Source organism: Scheffersomyces amazonensis (genome assembly GCF_036850825.1).
Source record: "Scheffersomyces amazonensis strain UFMG-HMD-26.3 chromosome Unknown RJT21scaffold_2, whole genome shotgun sequence".
In the NCBI taxonomy this organism is placed as follows: domain Eukaryota; kingdom Fungi; phylum Ascomycota; class Pichiomycetes; order Serinales; family Debaryomycetaceae; genus Scheffersomyces; species Scheffersomyces amazonensis.
This window is the reverse complement of record NW_027042742.1, coordinates 370,084-393,437: the sequence shown is the minus strand read 5'-3', so window position 1 is coordinate 393,437 and position 23,354 is coordinate 370,084. Positions and strand designations below refer to the sequence as shown.

General features: G+C 33.2%; 9 protein-coding genes across 9 annotated transcripts; 5 read left to right on the top strand and 4 right to left on the bottom strand. All coding sequences in view use genetic code 12, as the record gives it.

Annotated features, from left to right (window-relative positions):
- The first annotated feature begins 12 nt into the window (after positions 1-12).
- On the top strand, positions 13-1,279 carry RJT21DRAFT_19311 (3-methyl-2-oxobutanoate hydroxymethyltransferase). The gene has a single exon (XM_064883656.1). The coding sequence runs from the start codon at positions 152-154 to the stop codon at positions 1,097-1,099; it is 948 nt and encodes a 315-aa protein (XP_064739134.1). The 5' UTR covers positions 13-151; the 3' UTR covers positions 1,100-1,279.
- RJT21DRAFT_19312 (phosphoglycerate mutase) lies at positions 1,280-2,254 on the top strand. The gene has a single exon (XM_064883657.1). The coding sequence runs from the start codon at positions 1,460-1,462 to the stop codon at positions 2,147-2,149; it is 690 nt and encodes a 229-aa protein (XP_064739133.1). The 5' UTR covers positions 1,280-1,459; the 3' UTR covers positions 2,150-2,254.
- On the bottom strand, positions 2,232-5,756 carry ENA2 (Na(+)-exporting P-type ATPase). The gene has a single exon (XM_064881028.1). The coding sequence runs from the start codon at positions 5,644-5,646 to the stop codon at positions 2,359-2,361; it is 3,288 nt and encodes a 1,095-aa protein (XP_064739132.1). The 5' UTR covers positions 5,647-5,756; the 3' UTR covers positions 2,232-2,358.
- Positions 5,757-6,517, top strand: RJT21DRAFT_118405 (uncharacterized protein). The gene has a single exon (XM_064881027.1). It carries the CDS (start codon positions 6,061-6,063, stop codon positions 6,274-6,276), a length of 216 nt encoding a protein of 71 aa, XP_064739131.1. The 5' UTR covers positions 5,757-6,060; the 3' UTR covers positions 6,277-6,517.
- Positions 6,518-7,377: 860 nt separating this feature from the next.
- On the top strand, positions 7,378-10,249 carry RJT21DRAFT_118404 (uncharacterized protein). Its single transcript, XM_064881026.1, has one exon. It carries the CDS (start codon positions 7,428-7,430, stop codon positions 9,876-9,878), a length of 2,451 nt encoding a protein of 816 aa, XP_064739130.1. The 5' UTR covers positions 7,378-7,427; the 3' UTR covers positions 9,879-10,249.
- A 152-nt stretch (positions 10,250-10,401) lies between these two features.
- Positions 10,402-13,149, bottom strand: RJT21DRAFT_92508 (beta-glucosidase). The gene has a single exon (XM_064885671.1). It carries the CDS (start codon positions 13,066-13,068, stop codon positions 10,513-10,515), a length of 2,556 nt encoding a protein of 851 aa, XP_064739129.1. The 5' UTR covers positions 13,069-13,149; the 3' UTR covers positions 10,402-10,512.
- Positions 13,150-14,711: 1,562 nt separating this feature from the next.
- RJT21DRAFT_118400 (putative hexose transporter) lies at positions 14,712-16,603 on the bottom strand. The gene has a single exon (XM_064881025.1). The coding sequence runs from the start codon at positions 16,493-16,495 to the stop codon at positions 14,852-14,854; it is 1,644 nt and encodes a 547-aa protein (XP_064739128.1). The 5' UTR covers positions 16,496-16,603; the 3' UTR covers positions 14,712-14,851.
- A 1,192-nt stretch (positions 16,604-17,795) lies between these two features.
- RJT21DRAFT_129651 (glycoside hydrolase family 5 protein) lies at positions 17,796-19,241 on the bottom strand (the record flags this gene model as incomplete). The annotated part of the gene is made up of 1 exon (XM_064882970.1): positions 17,796-19,241. The coding sequence occupies one exon, from the start codon at positions 19,239-19,241 to the stop codon at positions 17,796-17,798; it is 1,446 nt and encodes a 481-aa protein (XP_064739127.1).
- A 3,063-nt stretch (positions 19,242-22,304) lies between these two features.
- Positions 22,305-23,013, top strand: RJT21DRAFT_19271 (uncharacterized protein). Its single transcript, XM_064883655.1, has one exon. The coding sequence runs from the start codon at positions 22,485-22,487 to the stop codon at positions 22,854-22,856; it is 372 nt and encodes a 123-aa protein (XP_064739126.1). The 5' UTR covers positions 22,305-22,484; the 3' UTR covers positions 22,857-23,013.
- The last annotated feature ends 341 nt before the right edge of the window (positions 23,014-23,354 follow it).

The window sequence follows — 23,354 nt, the reverse complement described above, 5'->3', positions numbered from 1 at the left end:
CCGAAATGACTTTAGATGGTTCCGGACTTTTCTATTAAGTTATATACAGGCCATCCGAGGCTCGTACAGACCGTTGAAAAATTATGTTAGTAAAATATTTAATTGTAGTTTTATTGACTTAGATCATGAATATCTTAACTCTTTGCGAGAAATGATTGGATCCAAATCTTTCAATGTCTTGTTCAGATCTTTTTCTGTCTCTGCGAGTAAGTTTTCATCCTTTAATGGACGAGCTACTAGAAAAACCCTTGCAGATATAAGCAAATTATATACTTCCAAGCAACCTATATCCATGGTGACATCTCATGATTTCATAACGTCAAGAATGGTGGATAGTGCTGATATAGATATAAATCTTATTGGAGATTCATTAGCAAATACAACTTTAGGTTTAGAAGATACAAATGAGTTAGAGCTTGAAGAGTTTTTATATCATGTCAAATCTGTCAGAAGAGGTAATGAGTCATCTCTATTAATTGCTGATTTACCATTCGGAACATATGAGCTCAGTCCAGAGCAAGCTTTAGAGACCTCTATTAAGTTAATCAAATATGGAAGAATCCAGGGGGTTAAATTAGAAGGTGGGAGTGAAGTGATTCTTCCTACTATTAAGAAGCTAGTTGATGTTGGAATTCCAGTAATGGGACATGTTGGATTGACTCCACAGAAACATAACGCATTAGGAGGATATAAATTACAAGGTACATCCATTGAAAGTGCAGTCCAAGTATATCAAGAATGTTTAAATATTGAAAAAGCAGGGGCATTTGCTATTGTATTAGAATGTATACCCAACAAGTTGGCAGAATACATCACTGATAAATTGTCCATACCAACAATAGGAATTGGAGCTGGACCTGGAACTTCTGGTCAAGTATTGGTAGTTTCAGATCTCTTAGGAATGAAAAATCCTGATGAAAATCATATTGCAAAATTTGTAAAGCATTATGAAACTTTTTACCCTAAGGGAGTACAGGCTCTTTCTGAATATCGTGATGATGTAAAGCTGAAACAATTTCCTTTAGCTGATGATCATGGTTACAAAATCAAACGAGATGTATTTGAAGAGTTTAAAAAACAGGCTAATTTAATCAAATAATTTGATGAATAACTTAATTGTATACGACGAATACGAACCATTAGTTTATAGATTATCAATATAGACTCCAACTAATATACTAATTCTATCTAAAATTGGAAAAAAAATGACACTGTATATTTGAGATCTGAAAGCGTTCCTAATATTTTGCAATTAGAATTCCTGCATATTACACTTGACATATGACATATCATGATTCGAAGTTATGACGCAAATCTCTCGTAGATAGATAAAAAGAAATTTATTGATAGCAGACCTTGCACGGGGTTACTTTGATTTAGCAAATATCATAAGGTAAGTTATACAACTGTTCCAAATAGGACTATTGATAAGAATATTAAAGTATCTATAAATAAAGTAATGACTATAGACGTTTTTCCGAACGATGATAACGATGTGTTGAGGGTTTTTGTGGTGAGACATGGACAAACTGACCACAATAAGCAAAAGATTTTACAAGGACATTTAGATATCGATATAAATCAGCACGGTCAACATCAAGCAGAAAAAGTTGGTGAGTTCTTCTCTGAATTTAAGATCGATGAATTTGTTTCTTCTGATTTAATACGATGTCAAAATACTATAGCCGAAATCACCAAACGTCAGATTAATGCAAATGAAGAAGATATCCCTGTCAAATTAACTTCCAATTTAAGAGAGAGAAATATGGGAGTTGTACAAGGTATGAACATCCAGAATGCTTTAGAAATATATGGTGCGGATTATAAGAATATGGGTGAAACCAAAGTTGAACTATTATCCAGAGTTGAAAATGAATGGAACCATATAATAAAGAGAAATGAATCCAATAAGAATATACTAATTTGTACACATGGGGGTGTCATAACAGGATTTTTTAACCATTTGTATCATCTGAGAGATTACAAATTAAATCAAGATTTACAGCCACACGATTTGAAGGTCCCTTTCAATACTTCTGTTTCAGTTATAGATATTAATAAGGCTACGAAGGAAGGAACTATTCAGAATTTTGGTAGTACCAATCATCTTGGAGGCCATTTTGAAGTCAAAGATCAACGTTTGAGATAATTTTTTTTCAATTCATTAGGATTTACAATTGTTTACTAGTTAAATTTATAATAGACTATATATATATATATTAGAATAGACGGTAATATTTATTATTAAAAAAAATTTATGTGTATATAAATATCAATGTGGATGCAAAAATAATTTGTGTATGTAATTATGTATGAAATAAAAAGAATTTATTAAAAGAAATAAAAACACAAGAGCACTCAAGCCATAAGGTTTGCTTTATCCATGGTATTGGATCTTGAAAAGGAAGCATATCTTTCGAATGGATCAGCTCTTTCTAATTCATATTCTGGATTCTTAGCTTTGCCCGCACTCTTTCTTTTGAAGATTCTCTTAGCCCATTTCCAGGCTTCAGAACCTAACAAGAATAAAATAGTAAAACCAAAAGCGACTCCCCATTCGTAACCAATGGGTTTATGCAAAAATACTTTGGTATTAATTACTGGGATGTAAACAACTGGGAAAACACTAACAAATCCACCAATAACCGAATAAAATAAAAATCTATTCTCATGTAAGTCAATAGCTGTTTGTTTCCACCATGGATTATCAGTGTCTTGTCTCATATAGAACAAAGAGTTTGTTGGATGAATACATTCCCATGCTAAAAGTAAAGCACACCAAGTCATTGTAGCAAAAGATGCAGATCTTCCTCTGAAGACCAAGTCACAAGTGTCACTACTTGAATTAGTAGCATTACAATTGACTCCCAAATATCCGTCACCTCTGCCATAAACAATAATACAGAAACAAGCCAAGCAACATGCTGCCATCCAGATACCATATGCAAACATATCATATATGACTTCCCAAGTGAAGATAGTATTGTTAGGCTTTTGTTCTAAGACATCATCTGCAGCCTTTTCACGACCTAAACCCATAGCAGGAAAACACGAAGTAACAACTAAAATCCATAAAACTTCAACTGGAGATAATGGAAAAACAGAGAAACCAGATTCATCAATAAATGCTAAACCAATCATTAAATAAAGGGCTTGAGCAACGTTTTCTGCTAATAATTGCAAAACGAATTTTTGAATGTTGGCTGACATCCTTCTACCTTCTTCCACGGCATTGAGAATGGATGCAAAATTGTCGTCAGTCAAAACAATATCTGAAGCATCCTTAGCAACATCGGAACCGTTAAGACCCATAGCAATTCCAACATCAGCTTTCTTCAATGAAGGAGAGTCATTAACACCATCACCAGTCATAGCAACAAACTTTTCACGACGATGTAAAGCATCAATCATTCTAACCTTAGTTTGTGGAGCACATCTAGCAATTACCAAAGGTAAAACTGGTAAATTATCGATTTCTTCATCTGATAAGGCATCGAATTCATTAGCGGTCATAACCATAACTTTAACGACCTCTTGACTGTAATGGTATAAATTATGAGGTAAAATACCAACTTCTTGTGCAATTGCTTTAGCAGTTCCTGGATGATCACCAGTTAACATACGGACATTAATACCAGCTCTATGACATAATTTAACTGAAGGTGCAGTTTCATTTCTAGGTGGATCATAAATACCAATCAAACCTTGGAATATCAAATTACTTTCAATTTCTTCTCTATTATTTAAATCTATTCCGATATTAGTGACATCCTTAGTAGCAAAAGCTAGAACTCTAAGTCCTTGAGATGATAAAGCGCGCATATTATCTTCAATAAGTTCAATATCACTTTCAGTTAATTCAATAGTTTCTTGAGAATCATACAATTTCTCTGACAGATCATCATTACCGTACCATTGAGTACAACAACTTAACAATCTTTCAACTGCACCTTTTGAATAAACTCTAGTTTCGCCACTAGATTTATCTTTATACACCGAAGACATTCTCTTAATAGAAGAGTCAAATGGGAATTCATTTATATGGTCATAATTGCCCTCCAAAGAGTCCCTACCGTATTGTAATCTAGTAGTGAAGACTTGAATAGCAATTTCAGTAGCATCACCATGGGCCTTCCACACTAACTCATTAGTTTCTTCATCTTTGGATTGATTAACTGTAGCTATATTAGCTAAAGTTGCTGTCATCAACCAATTATGAAAATTCTTAGGCTTTGGATTATTAGGATAAGGTAAACTAAAATCGATTTCTTCATCTGTATCCCTAATGAATTGTGGACTACATTTTGCATATCTGACCTCACCAACTGCTGGATTAAATGGTTCTTCAGCGTTTTGTACTTCAAGAGTACCAATGGTTGGTAACCAGACTTTTTTTGCAATCATTTTTCCTTGAGTCAAAGTACCAGTTTTATCAGAACAAATATCATTTATACCTCCCAAGGCTTCTAAAGAATCTAATTTTCTAACAATTACGTGCTTCAAAACCATAACTTGGGCTCCTACAGCCATAGTAATGGTCAAGACAACAATTAAAGCAGAAGGAATCATAGATAAGGCAACACAAATAGCATAAATTGCAACTTCTTTATTGACTTGCATCTTCTGAGAACCCATCACAATAATAGCAAAAATAACAGCTACACAGAACAAGAAAATTGCTAACCAGGACAATTTTCTTTGTAAAGGTGTACCAACAGTTATACCTAAAATATTACCAATAATGTCTTTAATTGTACCAAAGAAAGCTCTAGGATATTCTACCTTTTTAGGTTTTCTATTGTTTGACTTATCAACTTTTCTAATTAATCCAGTATCAGTTTTTAAAGATTTTGCAATCTTACCGATTTCTGTATTTAAACCGGTACCTATTACAATACCTGTTCCTCTTCCTTTTGATACAATTGAAGAAGCATAGGCTAAGTTTAATCTATCACCAACTGGAATTGGCTGTCCATCATTATTATAGACAAGTGTATGATCTTTTGATACTGGTAATGACTCTCCGGTTAATAAAGCTTCATCAGTTTCCAAATTCATTGAATCAACTAATCTAATATCTGCAGGCACAGTATCACCTACTTTAATATAAACAAGATCACCTGGAACCACTTCTTCGGCAGAAATATTAATATCATCACCACTTCTAGTGACTCTTGCAGTTGGGGAACTAAGAGATCTTAAAGAACCCATAGTTTTTTCAGCCTTAAATTCTTGAATAAAACCGACTGCTATATTAATAAATACTACAAATCCAATTACACCCCCTGAAATCCAATCTTTAATAGCAAATGCAATTACCATCGAGATTATTAAGACTAAAATCATGGCATTAAAGACTTGATGGGCAAGAATTTTAGTATAAGAAATTTTATCTCCATCTCCCAAAGAATTACGACCATATTGGTCTAATCTTGAATCAATTTCTCCAACATGTAAACCATCTTGAATATTTGTGTTGAAAACTTTAGCCACTTTATCAATAGAATATCTATACGATTGAAAAGCAGAATTATCTGGTGAATAGTCAGAGTTTGCAACTATTGATATGGTTGAGCTATCATCGTTAATTTGAGCTGCCAACTTATTTTTTTCTGAAATACTTGAAGTAGGCATTGAAATAGACATGTAATAATTTATTCATATATATATAAGATAGTCTAATAACCTATCTTATTTTATTCTTTATTGTTGTAATTAACCTATTTATAACAATTGCAAGTTAAAATAATTATGGTGTATATAATTAATTCGCGAAGTAAGAGATGAGGAAGGATATTGTCATATTTATAAGGTACGCAATATTTGAACTACGGTGATCGCTTACATTTCCTCTATATCCAAATTGGTACTGATGTATAAATTAATTTAGGCTATTAATATTTCAGTGTCATGTTATATTATATAATAATGGGTTATTTAGTGTGCAACATGATCTTATCAATGCTTTCCTGCACCTAGAATATGCAGCTAAGGCTGCTAAGAATTATTTCTTTTTCTTTTCTATTCTTTATTAATTATTTTTTTTGTTTGTGTAGCTGAATGTCTGGTGCTGCCACTCATCTCGCTATTATTTTTGTGTTACTACATGCGGCTGCCAAGAGTTCAAACTCAATAAACTGGACTCATTTATTTGAGATTGGGGACGCAGCACGTGAACCCCGTGACACAACCACTAATATAGGTAAGAATTTCAGACTGGTTAACTTTATACCTTGGCACATTATGATTATTCCCCACTCGTACATAGAATCTTAATTTCGATGGCCCGAGACACATTCTATTTGTGACAACAGTCGCGTAGCGTGATAAGTTAAAGAGATTAAAGTATAGGGCCAATCAAATGGTTTCTCTTTTAGTTATCAAAGCTGAAGCCTTCCTGTTCTCCAACTTTATCATGACTATTAGTTATAAGTTCAAGTATACATTTGAATTTCCCAACATGTCTTATCTTGACTTTTCTTTTCTTTTCTTTTCTTTTCTTTTCTTTTCTTTTCTTGTCTTTTCTTACTCTTTTCTTGTACTGCTTCTTTTTCTCAGCCATTTTTTCTTAACCGTTTTTCTTGTCAATAACTATATTGCTTGCTGTTTAAATCGCCTATCGGTTTGTATCGGCAAGAAAATGATTCAACATCATTATGAGTTTATCTTCTCAATTTAAAATGATCGGGGAAAAGTTTTACCGATTTGGAACGTTTACATCTAAATTAGAAATCACTTATCGTAATTGTACTACGTTATAGTTGACGTCGTGCGCTTACATAAGCACACGAATCATTACAAAGATCAATCCAAGACTTTTATGACGAATGTGTGTTTCTATTTGTAATTACGGTATAGTTCCAAGACTTAGAAATCGGATTGTTAAGACTTTTTCTCCCAGGTGATTTCAGGAGCTGGAACTATTCAACAGAGCAATTATTTTGATTAGTTCCCTTAATGGAGTTGAAGGACAGCTGAAACTCAGTAATCCTCGGAGTTGCCATTGGCTTCGGCTTCGGCTTCGGCTTCAGCTTCGGCGAGATTTCTGCATTCCATACTGTCGTGCGATTGAATATGACTAATCGGCCTAATTCAATACTTTCAGCCAAAGGCAAGGGAATACATACATGTACATGTAGTATTTTAGTAGACTTTTTATTATACGTAGAGACTATAAGATTGTCTTATTAGTAAAATCACTCATAAGAGTACGCAACTGATACAATAGTTTCTCATTGTACCTATTTCTTTCTAACCCTACATATCACACCTTGAAATATAGGTACTTTGTACTTACAGACAGAATGTACGCTTGATAAAAATGGTTGTTAAATTGTCAAGTATCGACAGGCTCACTGAAAAAAATAAAAGTGAAAAATGAAAAATGAAAAATAACCAAAAAGTACTGGCAACTGTGCAATTTTAACATGTCAGACTCCTCAGATGCTGACAATGAGATAATTGAGTTGATAGACAAAGGGAACTATCAATTGGCTCAATCATTAATTTCCAAAAAGATCAAAAAGTTTCCTCAAAAGACTCTTTACTATGCCTTGAATAATGAAATTTTGTTCAAGAGAGGTGAAACTGAACAAGCTATTCAAAATAATTTAAAATTAGTAGAAAAGATACCCAATGATAAACTCACATTATCGACATTATTCAAATTTTTTGAAGCTGTCGGGATGGAGAGAGAGTCTAATTTGGTTTATGAAAATTCTATCAAGAGATATCCCATCAATAATGAATCCACCATTCTTGAATGGTTTGAAGGTTCGATAAGTAAATATAATTTAAAGTCCTTTAATAAGATATTCGTTAATTTACACAAATCAGCCAAAGAAAATAGACTATACACTTTTTGGCTTGCATTCAGCTATTACTTATTGATAGTCAATCGGAATACTTTAAAGATCAGCGATAAAGAAGTAGAGTTATATAAATCTTTAGGGCTTAAGATTATTGAAGAATTACATCCATTGGTAAACTCTCAGGAGCTATTTGTCTATGTCTCCTTATTGAAATTGTCTAACAGAGATGATGATGTAACTACTGTACTTAAAGGTAGAAGTGACCTCGATTTAGAGTTAAAGTTGATTTATCTTGTAAGCTTAGAATCAACCAGACAATGGTCAACACTTAAAGAGTATACTTCCAAGCTATTATTTGAAGAGGATTTCAATGATTTTGATACTTGGAAGTTGTGGATCAATTCTAATAATAAGTTAAAATTATCAAGTGAAGATTTGATTTCTAAGATTAATTCAATCAAACCTACAAGAAACTCAACTTTATCATTAATCGAAATAGCAAAAGCATATGGTGATAGTCTCAACCAACCAATTATCAACTATTATAATAGATACAATCATAAAATTTGTTGTTTTTATGACTTGAAGGGTTATCTTACTGATACAGATACGGCTGAATTTTTCACTTTAGTAAACAATTCTACATCAGAATTATTGTCATCGTCTCCAAGCTCAGTAGATGATTTGATCAGGCTCATCAATAATCAAAAATTCAATTATCTTTTATCGCCTAATTTGGATGTTGATTCTTACAATGATAAGACATGGAAAATCTATGATATTTATAAAGATAATGAATCAATTCGTGGGAGTGAATTCGATAATAATCCTTTAAGCGATCTTGTGCTTATTTCAATTATAATTGATTTATCTCAAGACAGTAGCATTGAAAGTATTATCAATAGGATTACATTATTGCAAGGCTTATTAGAAAAAGATAAGTACAACCACAAATTGAAATTATGGTTGATGAAGTTGTATTGTAATTTAAATACCAATGATGCAACTTTAAAATTGTATCAGAGTATGAATATCAAAATGACTCAACATGAATCATTAAGTCATTACTTAATTGGTCTTAATCCTTCCAAAGATAACTTGACAGAGCTTGTTGATATTTTCAGATTTTATTTAACATCAGATAGAGAAATCCAATCTAGTGTTTTTGAAGGGTTTGATAGAGGAGTATTTACAAAATTAGAAAGTTTTATTAGTTTTGGGAAAAGATTATCAAACTCTGTATCCAGAAATCTCATTATTTTGAATGTGATCAGATTCTCTGTTGTTTTAGGAAATAGTAACTATATCAATTATTTTATTAACTTAATAAAGTATCAGGCAGACACCATTATACAGGGAGAAATTATAGACAATAGAGATATAAAATCTGAATGGAAATTTGGTCTAGTAGATGAAAAGTCCAAAAATTTCGATACTACTTTGCTCAATGATCCTATTAATGGTGATCAAGTAAATAGTTCTTTGATCAGATTAAATATCTTGAAATATCTTATTATTTTTGAATCAAAGGATACAACCATACAAAAATATCTTAAATTGTATAATAAGTTGTTATCTAGCTTCAAACCAAAGCTTGCATTTGATGGTTTATTATTGAAGTTAAATCACAACATATTAAAGTTGTTTAAATTAAAAGGTCAATTGAATGAAAATGAATATAGTTCATCATTGAACTTTTTCCTCAAAAACTTCAAATTTGATAAGATTAAAACTAGCCTAATTCCTAAATCCTATTTATCTTGGGAATTAAGTCACAATTTAACTAATTTAGTAGAATTGGTGCAAATTATTAATATCTTATTAAAAGTGGTGAAACCATCAAAGGAAATACAAGACATAAAGGATTGTACAGAACATATGATATCAGATTTGAAAAAGTTTAAATTTAAGGACTTACAAATACAAGAACTCGATGAAATAATTATATCAAACAAGCTTTCTGATTTATCCCTTCAAGATAAGGGAAATGGAACCCATATAAAAGGTTCGATCGTTAGCTCGGCAGATACTTTGCTCAAAATCATACAAAACCTTAAAGTCAACTGAACTTAGTTGTTTATAGATACATATTTTATTTGAATTCAGGACCATTGATGCCTAACATTGTCGTCATTTCATTAATTCTCTTGATACCTAAATGTAGTAAATATTTTCTATGATTGAGATCGGTTTCTTTTGCGTTAACATTGAATTCGCCCTTAGTAAATTCCAATAAATCCGTTTTCTCATGTGATTTATAAATTATTCGAAGAACATCTCTATATATCTGTTTTACCCTCTGCCTGAAAAGAAATTCTTCTAGAGACAACACATTTCGTAACCTCTTTTTGGAAGAGCCCAATGCTCCATTTGTTATATCAGCAGTTACTTTAGAAGCGAATGCCCCTGAAGTGCCCGATAAATATCGTACGACTACTCTCATTGACTTAGAGATCATTCACCATAATTTATATCGTACTAACTATTTTACGTAATGTAACTTTCTCGGAAATGGACATTACACGACTTTTTATGTTAACTTTAAATTAAATTCTCTCACAATATGCATTGACCAAGACTTCACAGTAGACTCTGGGGCTGTATACTTAAAACTACAAATTGATGCAAAAAAACAGTAAAAACGAAATTCAAAATAACTACTTAACCATAGGATCTAATATATAGAATTTATGTTATACATTTAAACACCAACCCAGTTGAATGTTTTTGAGGTAGAGAATTTACCTTCAAGTTTGATATCATCAGAAGAAGTACCAACTAATACCTTATAGTCATCTTTATCAGATTGCCATTGCTTTTTCAAACCATTCCAATATGATGTAGCTTCTTTAATACTTATAGAAATCTTGATTAATCCTGATTCCCCTGGAGCTAAGTTAATCTTACCAAAATCTTTCAATTCCTTGACTGGACGATTAATGCTTGGATTCTCTTGTTCAATATATATTTGAACAACTTCAGCACCAGCAACTTTACCAGTATTAGTAACTTGGAGTTGAATATCAATGGAGCCATCAAAAGATTCAACAACTAAATTATCAAGTTCAAATGTGGTGTAAGATAACCCGTAACCAAATGGAAACAATGGCTTTAAATCAACTTTTTCAAAATATCTGTACCCAACAAAAACATCTTCACCATACCAAACTTGACCATTTGTTGATCCAAAATTGATATAAGAAGGACTATCCTGTATTCTCTTTGGGAATGTCATTGATAATTTACCGGAAGGATTATAATCTCCAAATAAAACATCAGCAATAGTATTACCTAATTCATTACCTCCATACCAAGCATGAACTAAAGCAGGTACTTTATCTAACCATGGTAATGCAACTGGAGAACCAGATTGATTTACAACAATAACATTTGGATTAACCTTTACAATTTCTTCAATTAACTGATTTGTAAATCCTGGGATATCCATATCTGGTCTATCAAAACCTTCAGATTCCCATTCCTTAGAAAGACCAGCTACAACAATTACCTTATCAACACTCTTAGACAATTCAACTGCTTTTTTAATTTCAACTTCCGGGGTTGATTTAATACGTATACCAAAATAAACACCACCAGCTTCTACTGGACCACCTTCTAAAGTATAAGTCGGAGCAGTACCAAATTCTACTCTAACATTGTAAGACTTGCCCTTCTCTAATTGAACCGAACCTCTTTCTTCTCTAGTACCCATTCCTAAGAAGAAAGCATCCCCCTTAGTTTGTTTAGTCTTATTATCAGCAATCAAAACATCATCAACAAAGACTTGAGCTGTACCCAAACAGGAGGCTCCAAATTCATACTCAGCAGTCTCATCAGGAATAAAAGTACCTGTAAAATCAGCATAAAATAAAATATCATTTGTTTCCAATTTGTCACTTTTAAAATCAGAAAGAAAAACTTTGGATGTATTCAATTTATAGTTTGCTAATAAAAGTCTATCACCCTTATATCCAGGAGGATGCTTATAGAATCTAGCATTTATTCCCTTTTCACCTTCTTCATCAATCAATACATCTCCTACATCAGGTAAATTTCTATCTAAAAATGCTCCCAAAGTATACTGCAAACTAACAGTATTGTTACCTTCTTGAATTTTATTTTTAATACCTTCCCATGGAGTAATCTTGTAACGAGCTGCTAAGGAAGCAGAACCACCACCAGAATCTTGAGCAGCCTTGGCATTTGGACCAATTACAGCGATCTTTTCTTGACCTTTAATTGCAGTTTTAGATAAAGGTAATATATTATTTTCATTCTTTAATAACACAATCGATTCATCACCAACTTTTCTTAATAATTCACCGGCAGCAGGATCTTCATTGGCAGACTCAATAACATCATCTGGAATTTCAGCTTTTAAACCTTCATTGACAAGTTTTAAAACATAACGGACATTGTCATCGATCACCTCTTCACTAATTTGATTGGCTTGAACAGCATGAACAGCCTGTACTAATTGTCTAAATCTGGTTGGACCAGGCATCTCAAGATTCAATCCGGCATCTAAGGCTTCCTTAGTAGAGTAAGTACCGAACCAATCTGACATAACAGCACCATCATATTTGAACTCTTTTCTTAAGATATCTTGTAAGATGGCTTTGTTTTGAGAAACATGTTCCCCATTAATCTTGTTATAAGAAGTCATTAAGGCCTTTGGATTAACATCTCTAATAGCAATTTGGAATGGCTTCAAATAAATTTCACGGAAAGCTCTATCAGTCAATAATGTATCAACTGCCTTTCTCTCATCTTCCTGATCATTACAAACGAAATGTTTAAGACAGGCTACAACTTTTTCGTTTTGGATTCCTTTAACAATACTAGAAGCAGCAATACCTGATAATAATGGATCTTCGGAATAACTTTCAAAAGATCTACCACCTAATGGAGAACGAACAATATTACATGTAGGTCCCAAAATTACAGAAGCTCCTTTCATTTTAGCTTCTTTTCCCATTAATTCACCGGCTTCGACCAATAATTCTTTGTTGAAAGTCGCAGCTAAACCAGTTCCACATGGGAAACAATTAGAAGGAATACTATTGAAAAATTTTGTACCTCTAACCCCATTAGGACCATCAGAAACTCTAATTGAAGGGATCCCTAATCTTGGAATTGGTACGGTGTGCCAGAAGTCTTTCCCGGCTAATAATGAAATCTTTTCAGATAATGTTAATTCTTCGATTAAAAAATCGATATCTAACTGCTTATAGCTAGTAGTTTTAATAGGACTCATGGTTACTATTTAGAAAAGTTAGAGCTATAAAATTATTTAGATGTTTTTATCAAAATTTACTGATTTTTGTTATATTTGGGAATTCGATTATTTATATACCAGCAATAAAAGTTACAAAAAAATTAGTAAATAATAATAATTCTTTGAAATAGGAGTATCTATTTAATAATACGATTGTATGCTGTCGGTATGAATAATGCCGTTGAATTCCATATCTAACTATTTGTTTATGATCGTTTTAATCGAATCAAGGAAAGATACAATGAGACGCAAGATAATGACCAAACATTAATCATTCCTTAAGGTAATACGCAAGGAGGGGTCGTAAATACTTGACTTAATTAGCAACTGAAGTGCATCTAGTGATTTGAATTACACTTCGAAACTCTGGGGAAGAAAGAAAAACCCAACTATTTCGTGCTCTCCAGATTTTTTGATATACGCGCCTGCATTATTGTGTCAGGATACCATTCTTAATTAGGAAGGTCTTCCTTTAAAGTGGGGTAGAATCATTTTTTTTACTGAAGCCAACTCACTCAGAAATATTTCCGAGTTAGATGAGGTGATTCTGCCGAGTACATAATATACCGGCTTGCATAGCACTGGTGGAAAGGAGACTGAAAGAATAGCCTCATATTCTGGAGTTGCCTCTAGACTGATAGTTTGAGATCGGATTCTTTGGTTTTCGAAGAATCTTAGAATTATCGGATCAAGTAAACTGGTCTGATCTGGATTCATTAGCAATTTAGTATCATAGTAGCAGAAACGGTTTAGATCGATGGAGGGGTGATCTTGTGACTTATCTAGTTACCTCATTCAGAGACTATCCCGCATTTCCCGCATGGACCTAAGCACCAATTTTGTGTCTGTTTCTGGGAATAGTGTTCCATTAGGCAGTCAATGCAGTTTGTCTCTGGCAACTTCTAGGTTTTGGCCAGTCCCACCAAAATCACAAACATGTATCTTCCAAAGCCTTTGAATATGCGTAAAATAGTAATAGAAATTTGTAGACAAGGCTTACTATTGTCGCCTATTGTCGGGAAGCAATCACTGGTGCAACTTTACCCAAACGACGAAATCAGGCTGCGAAATCTGGGATTCTTTGGTTCCAGATGTCGGATCCTGGAGTAAGGACGCAATTCTCGGCAAATTTGTCCACCATCGTTATGTAGATTATCCCCAAATTTGATCCAGCTCATATAAGCCTCTCTCCGATTTAGATCTGATGCTCATCTTGCTTAAATTATGGAACAGACAGCTATAAACTCTATATTTTGCTGTAGGCAATGGAACAGCACACAAGTAAGATTTGACAATATCACCAACGCTGGCACTTATTGCTTACAGTGTAGCTCTTAAGTTCAGATTAACGCAAAGCCGTTGGAGTTTTCACCATCCCAAAATAGATGGATTTCCTTTTCTTCTAGTTTTAGAATCTTATGAGCTCACTGTGTAAATTAGCCGGTGTAAAAGTATTTCTTTTTCTGGTTTTGTTGTGATCTGTGCCAATTGTTTTTGTAAAGTACGGGGCTTATTTAAATAAAGTTTTACAAAGATCATGCCCTGTAGATTCAGCACGGGTTACAATGACTTGATTTGAATTGTAGAGAAATTCACATTTCTACGCAATAATTTTATAATAATTATAATAGGTACAATTTATTGAATATATGTAAGGACTATATATACCTTTATGGTAAAAAAAACAATTAATGACAAAGTTGTCAGCATATTAAAGAATTGAAACTCATAATTTTATGGAATTAGAATAAATTCAGCTATCTTAAACTCTTTCACCAACCTTCTCGTTAGAAGAGCTACCGTCTTCAACGTGTTCGAAGCCTGGTTTTTCAACAGGAGAAGAGAGTCTTCCTAAGGTGGCACCAGCATCATCACCAAAGACAACAGCGACTTCTTCTAAGGTGTAACCGAATGTTTCAACGAAGAAGAAGTAAACAATAACCAATTCACAGGCCAAGACACAACACCAAACAATATAGTATTTCCATTGGATGGCTTCCATGGCAATTGGGTTAACGTAACCATTGTAGACAAGAGTACATAATTGGGTAAAGTACATAAGATTAAGACCCTTGGCTCTGTGTGAGTATGGTAAGACTTCAGTGGCATATAAGAATGGTAAACCGTTAGCACCAATATCGTATGAGAAGTAGAACAAGAAGATCATGGCAAGAACACCTCTACCCAAGCTCTTGTCTTCAAAATTACGTTGTTGGTTAATAGCTGAAAGAATAGTCCAAATAATGTAACAAATAAGCATACCAGAAAGACAGACTAAGAATTGTGGTCTTCTCTTGAATCTGTAAGTAAGAAGAGCAGCACCAACAGAAATAACAATGTTGAAGACTTGCAAACAACCATTAATCTTTAATTGTTCAGTACTTGATGTGTAACCAATACTTTCTAAGACCAAAACAAGATAGTAAGAAATTAAACCGTTACCAGACATTTGCATAAAGAAAGCAGTGAAACAAACTAAGAATAATCTCTTTCTGTAGGTCTTAATGGTGAAGAAATCGAAATAAGAGGATCTAGCGTATAACTTTTCCAATTCCAAAGCAGACTTAATTTCTTTAATTTCAAATTCAACCAAGGCGTCGGCTCTTTCATCAGTAGAGTTACCAGTGTGGAATCTCTTAAGAATGGATCTTGCCTTTTCTTCTTTACCATGGTCAATCAACCATCTTGGAGATTCAGGACAGAACCATAAAGTCAAAACTTGAATACCTGGTAAAATAGCTTGCAAGTAAGAAGGAATTCTCCAAGATTTGTCACCATGCATGTTTCTAGTACCGAAAGTAATCCAAGCTGCAAGAATTGCACCTAAGTACCATAAAGTGTTGAAAACAGCAGTACAAGAAGATCTGTAACTTGGGAAAGAAAGTTCAGCGATCCAAGCTGGAGCACCGGTTAAAGCAATACCAACACCAAAACCAATAATAATTCTAGAAACTAAGAAGAAAGCATAGTTAGTAGATGCCCCTTGCAAGATACCACCAATAAAAGAAATAATAGAACCAAAAAGAACACCAAATTTTCTACCCCACTTATCGTTAAGATAGGAAGCAACAGAGACAGCAATAATAGAACCGAACATAGTACCGTTGGCAAGAGAACCTAACTTATATCCGGTTGGGTTACCCATGGTACTTTGCCATGAATCAAGAGCTTGAACACCGTTCAACATAGAACCATCGTAACCGTTATTAGTGGAGGCCAATGCAATCAAGGAAATCAAAAAATGTAAATATCTGAAATGACCATATTTCCACCAACCATTAGTTTGGAAAAAAAAATCACTAACATCGATATTTGGATCGTTCAAGATATTTTGTTGTTCGTCAATATGATCATTCATCGAAAGGGAATCGGTTTGATCCTTGACGTTGTTAATTTTGTCAGACATTTTTTACTACTATAATGCACTTTATAGATCGTCCAGCGATAGAAGCTTGTAGGTTGTAGTACTAGCAAGTGTTTGTTAAGATAATGAATATTTAAATCTTGGGGACATCAACAGGGAGATGCAGTGTATTTATACAAAACTTTTGGAATTATGGTTGGCTCCAAACTTAATATTAGGCATTAAGATTTATGATTTGGCTTAGGGCCCGATATGACAGGGGAGCAATGCCCAGATAGGAAGGTATACATCTTCTCCAGACTATAATGCTAGAGAATATGTACCCCACCTTTTGAAAGGTGTGATCCCCTCCTTGTTGAGCAGACATTTTACTTTTTGTCTGGGTTGACGCTTGCAAAAATATCGAAATTAAATAATTTTTTTGCATTAAAAAATATGGATTGTGCGTAAACTGTAAAAACCTTACAGTCACAAATAGGAAGACATCATTGTAAGTATTTACTTGCTGGCATTTATTAATTCTTATTCAGGTAATAGCATCCTAAGAGAGTACAATACAATAACTGCAATACAATGTAAGTGTAGATAGTTATTAGGTGGAGCTATAAAGTGGAGTAATGGTAATAACTGTAGTTATACTTATTGTATTAAATCAATTTATGTAATTTTAGGCTACGAAGTATCTGTAGAGAATTTTTGACAACAATAGTTTCATAATAGGAAATAACTAGACGAATTACAACTAGGACAATTTAATCGAACGAATTTAAAGTTTATGTTTGAGTATTTCCCTGTATGTATAGGTGGTTAGACCTTTCTTGAAATATTGGATTAAAAAGCTAAGGCACAACTAGAATCAAAATACATATTATTTTCAAGATGAACACAAACTCTAAACAAAAGCTCGATCCCAACAGTCAACAGTACATGATCAATCTGAAACAATATACCTCTCGTATCTAAAAAGCATCATTGAAGTTCGTCATAGGTTTTGTGTTATCGATTGCAACAGTTGAGTGGCAACATCCTTACCGCACTTGGTATAACCCCGATATTGCAAATTGTCTGAAGATGCATGTTCAATGAATATTTTTTAAAAATTGCGTAACATTTGAAAACGCAATCTGGATTCATTTCCTAAAACAATGCAATAACCTGGGGTTCATATCGCAAGTGGGGTACGAGGGGGTACGTGTTTAGTCAATAATGTCTAATCTGAATTACATTGACCCTCTAATTATTAACATAATACTAGTTTATGTGTATTATTATCTATACCTAAAGCCAAGCTATATACTTAGATAATGTAATCGGAGATTTAAGACCGATAACAAAAACTCAATCAGTAGTCCTTCAATATAGCGTTCAATTCTCCTCTTTGTTCAACATTTTCAAATTTGAAAGAAGCAGCTAATTCATCTAATTCTTCAAAACTTAAGCCAACAAATAAATCAGCATATTCATGTTGAGCATATTGGGAGAAAAGCATATCCTTGGTGACACGGAAAAGGTAGTCTTGAACAGTCCAAACGTGAGGATATAAAGCTCTGTGATACTTTTCTGGTGTATTAGCATGAACATGGTCAATCAAGTTTTGATATAATTGATTGTATTCTGGGTCAATATCATTACCCCATCTATCTAAACCTAACTTCTTCTTCTTAAGTAAAAATTCTCCGAATACTTCAAACCATTTGGACTTTGGTGAGACATAAGTCAATCCTTGATAGCCAATATCTTTGTATAACCAGATAGACCATGAAATTGGAGTTCCATCACCAGAAGGATCACCCTTTTTGTACACAGCCAATTGATCTTTTAAAACATTATAACGAGCACGATTAATAACTTCTGGGTTCTTATCACCTCTAACTTCGGAAGCATAAACTGGACCAAATTCCCCATTCCAAACAGGGACATTATGTTGTTTATGATATTCGATTTTTCTTTCATATTGTACTTTCAACTTTTCAGTTTCAGCTTCAGTACCTTTGTAAAGAGTACCTTCGATATTTGGGAATCCATAAGTTGAATAATCATGGATTGAGTACACTGAATTTGGAATAAATTCTGATGGAGCTGGAAATTGTCTGAAATCCATAGAGTAGGTGTTACCATCGAGGAAAAAGATATGGTTTGGATCAACTGCTCTAACTGCTTTATCTAATCTGGTATAGAATTTTACAAGCTTAGAATGGTCTGGTACAGCTGGCTCATTTAATGGATTGTAACCTGCTACCCAAGTGTTATCTTTATAGTGTTTGGCTAACTCAACCCAAAGATTAACAACAACATCTTGAAAAACTTTAAAATCCCAGAATATTGACTTATGGATACCTGAATCAGCATGCCAATCTTGATTTTGACCACCTGGAGTAGCGTGTAAATCTAAAATGGTATAAATTCCATATTTTGAACAGATATCAATAACTCTGTCAAGTCTTTCAAAACCCTTTGGTAAGATTTTGAACATATCAGCTTCATCATCGACGAAGTGACGGTAGTTGAAAGGAATTCTTAAACAGTTGAAGCCTAATTCATTTTTATAGAATTCGGCATCTTTTTCAGTCCAGAAATATTCGTAGAATTTATCAAAGAAATATTCGAACTTCTCTTCACCAATCTTGGATTTAATGATTTTTTTATGTTCAGTTTCATGACCAGGATAACCAGTAATAAAATTTTCCATATTTAAGTGACCACCAATGGCAGTACCTTTTAAAACGACAGGTTTGCCTTTTGAATCAACGATCTTGGTACCTTTGGTAGTTAAAAATCCAGCAGTCATTTTTAAATTTTAATGTGATTTATGTCTATAAGCTTATTGAAAAACGACAACAACAGATTTCTCAATAATAAAATTTAAATAAAAATATGGATAACTTCAAAACGTTATATATGATTTATGTTGAAGTATAAAGGTATATCCTTCCGATAGTCGAGCCGATCTTACTAATATAAAATGTTTGTGAAATTATAATAATAGAAATAGGCTAAGTAATAAACGACACAGTAAATCAAAGTAGGAAAGTCGTAGAATACTTTACATGTATATTATATTATTTCAATAAATTCTTTAGCAATAAGGTCCATACATATTTACTTTCGCTTCGACTTAAGCTGATATTTTGGCGGGTTAATTTGCGTTTTTAAGAATTGCGGAACAATGTATCGTTTTAGGAAACAAAATGAATAGGTATTATCAATTTTTTTTATTACTAACTAAATATCTGTTCTTATGGTCTATGATCAGGCTCAAGTATTAGATTAGTCGACTCTACCTTCTTATCAATTTGATTCCTGACAATTTAGCTCACTTAAGGAGCCTACTTCTGAAATCTGGGGAATTTGATTTGAACCCAAGAAAAAAAATTTAGTGGGATTTAGTGGTCAAGAAAAATTGACAGCGAAGGAAGGTAGTAGAGAGAAAAAGGGTTGAATGATGAGTTTTGCTAAACTTAAAATGCAAACATTAAATGCGACTAAATATTTCCAGGTTTCAATTCCTATTTGGGAGTTATTCCCAGTGTAGGGCTGCCCATGAGATGAGACGAAAGGTGAACAGGAAAACATTCCCAAATAGGAAGTGGTCGCAGATTTTATAAGGAACGTTTGTGTCTGGGGAATGGAACTGACCACCTACCCCACAAAACGCGCAGCGCATTAAACCATTAACTTTAAGTTAGAGTTCAACAATGACATATGCGTTCGATACGTAAATATAGTCTTATTTAGAATTTGGGAAAGACCTTCCAAACTACAATTAAATAAAACTGCCAGGCGGGTCATTGGTAATTTAACTGCAAAAAGAGTTTAGTAACACCAGTGACTTAGCAATAGTCGTCTACATGTAGCTGGGCACTGCTTCTTATCCAGAGTCGTGAACAGATTTCATTATTTAATGGCATAGCTGAATTAGTAGGCAAAAATATTTATGATTTCTCTAAAATATTATCAGAGATGTCAAATGTAGATGTTATCAGTAAATAGTATCGTATAATATGCAAGAAAGAACGATGAACGAATAAAAGAAAAATGTAACAAAACAAAAGGAGGGGCGAGAAACTGTAACCTAGAATTAAACATGCAATTATCGAACTTGTAAATCATTGCCCCACGACTACTCCATAAAAAATTACGAATTTTTACCCCGTAATAAATGGCTTACACTCAAGCCACCAAGTGGCACAGATTCTAAAGTCAGACCTATGAAACAATCATCTCACCTCCCGTAAATAAGGAAAAGGCAAAAAAAATGTACAAAAAAAAATACAGCAAACCAATAGGGAACTTGATAGAGAATATTTTTTTGAGCTATGAAAATAGTTTAGATTTTATCATTTCACCCCTCTTTTTGCAGGATGACTCGGTATCAGAAGCAGCACCAGAATCTAGTTGAAGTGCTCAAAAAAATAATTTGATTAGTTGGCTTCGCTAATTGCTTTGTAGATGTTTAAGATTTCCAAAAACGATTGTGGGGAAAGATGAGTTATCTGTATCTAGCCGCATTCGAGTAAAATTTGAAGATCATTCAAAGTCTAATCATGTAGTCAGACAATTTATCCTTTATAATATAATTTTTAATTTAATCCTATGGTCTAAACCTTTTATGCGCCAATTTACAGTCTTCGGCTAATAGAGTTACAATACCGAGAAAGAAAATCTCAGAAAATTTCTACTTTTGAATGTTAGTTTCACGTAGCTCTAATGTCAGAGATCTATAAGGTCATGCAAGCAAACAGACACTAAACACAAGTTCTCGTACTTTAGGTCGAAATGTATTATCAAATACACTACATTTCTGTATACTAACTAGTTGCTTTGCTGTAAATTGTCGTCCGGTCATGGAAATTCATCCGGATGCAAAAATTGTCAGACAAAAACTTTGTTTTTTTGAAAATTAAAAATAAAAGGAAATAAGTTTAAAGTTAAAAAAATACTGCAAAAATGTGGGGGGTAACATATTGCCAGTATAAAATAAAGGTAACATGTAAAATTCGACGGTTTTGTGTGTTTGTGTGCTTAGCTAGGTTGAGAATAGTCATAATCATTTAAGTTCAGTACGTCTACATTTTATTTACTCAAAGATGAAATGCCCCACATATGCGTATTGTCTATTTGATTGATTTTTGTCTTGTGCATCGAGCTCTGCATTTCAAGTGGCTCTATATCGTTAGTGTTATCATCTGCAAAAGATTTTTTTTTTAAGCAATATACCCCAGACTGGATTTTAGTCAAAAGTTGCTTATTCTTATTATTATTTAATAATATTGAAGCCAGTATTCAGACAATTAATATTTTTGTCAGAAAACGCGAGAATGTATCTTCTCCATCATTAATTGCTTAATTATCTTATCCATTTTACAGATCTACGTGTACTGCTATTTATAATATTTTATAGTACTTAACTCTATTATTGCTACTTGGATTACTTGTGCTACAAGAAATATCAATAGTTCTTACTTTTGAAAAGTTAATTCATTATTATAAGCTTATCAACATTTGTTCAAGCTGCAATTATTTTATTCTGATTAGTTCCTGAATCTACAAGATACTTTGATTTCTTAAGGAAATTTTGAAAGGGATCATACAAAAGTGCCACAATGAAACTGATCAGGTAGAAATATCTTATAAAAAGTTGTATTTGAAATCGAAGAAATTTGAGCTGCATTAGAATTGAAGGTTTATTCCACTCCTAGATACGTTATTTCCAATTGGTTCTTTTAGAAAGAAATCATCCTTATGTTTTTCACTTCTTCCAAGATGTAATTTTGTGGCAATTGATTAGTCTTATACTATTAAATAAGGTTTTAGATTCAATTGGCATTACTGGAATTAAGCAATAATTAAAATTGAAAGGTTGTTGGAGGTTAGTTGCTGCTATGTTGTCTGCGTTGATCATTTATAAATTCAAGAGAAAATTATAGTCTTTATTTCTGGTAGATTAACAGCTATATTTTTTGAAGGGCCCTTTAATCTGATAATCAAAAGAGAAGTTTAACAAAAAGACCTATCTAATGGTCTTCTTGTAATGAGTTTTCGTTATAGTTTGTTTATGATTTTGGTGCCAATGGTTTACTATATTTATTATATTTATTATATCGCTGGAAGCTTATCGTATTCCCAAGAAGAGAACGCTCTTAATAATTGCCAAATGTCTCACCAAGACATTCTTCTTTATAATGGTTTTGTAAATCCAATTGCTATGGAAGCTATAGAATGGAAGTACTATATTATCTACTGTTGTATGACTATTTTTGAATTGGGTTGGTTTACTTATTTTAAGTTCCATCAGAAGAAGTTGCTACTGATTTCCGTTGTGAATTATTTGTTTTGGTTGTCCCATTTTATTAATACTAATTCAAATAAGTTAGTACATAAATTCATTGTATTTTATATATGAAAGTATCGGTAAAACATTTACGAGTAGTGCTGATACCGATCTCGCAAATAGATGCAAAAAATGCCAGATCTAATTTTATCAGATAACTTAAATTTACCAATTCACGACTAGCAACCAACACATGTATACCAAGAGTGATACAATTCTCACTGGATATATTAGATTTCCTTGTCGGATGTATCAACAATAGTTTCCCTTAAACTGTTTCATGTTTAGCAAAGATTGCTACCAATCTGAACATGCCAAGACGCGTCCACGGTGTATTGTTATAAATAAAGTAACTAGAAAGTAAACATTAACAATAAAACCAACATTACGTGACATGGCATCCAATGAGTTTAAATACCCATTGGCGTAGGACTTGATTTAGGGAGTACACGTTAATATGGCCGCTCTCGGATTTCATGGCCACTGCGATAAATGCGAAAAAATATAACACAAACTCAACCCAGCTTTAAAAGAAATTTTGTGCACCATCGCCTCTGTCGGACATATCGC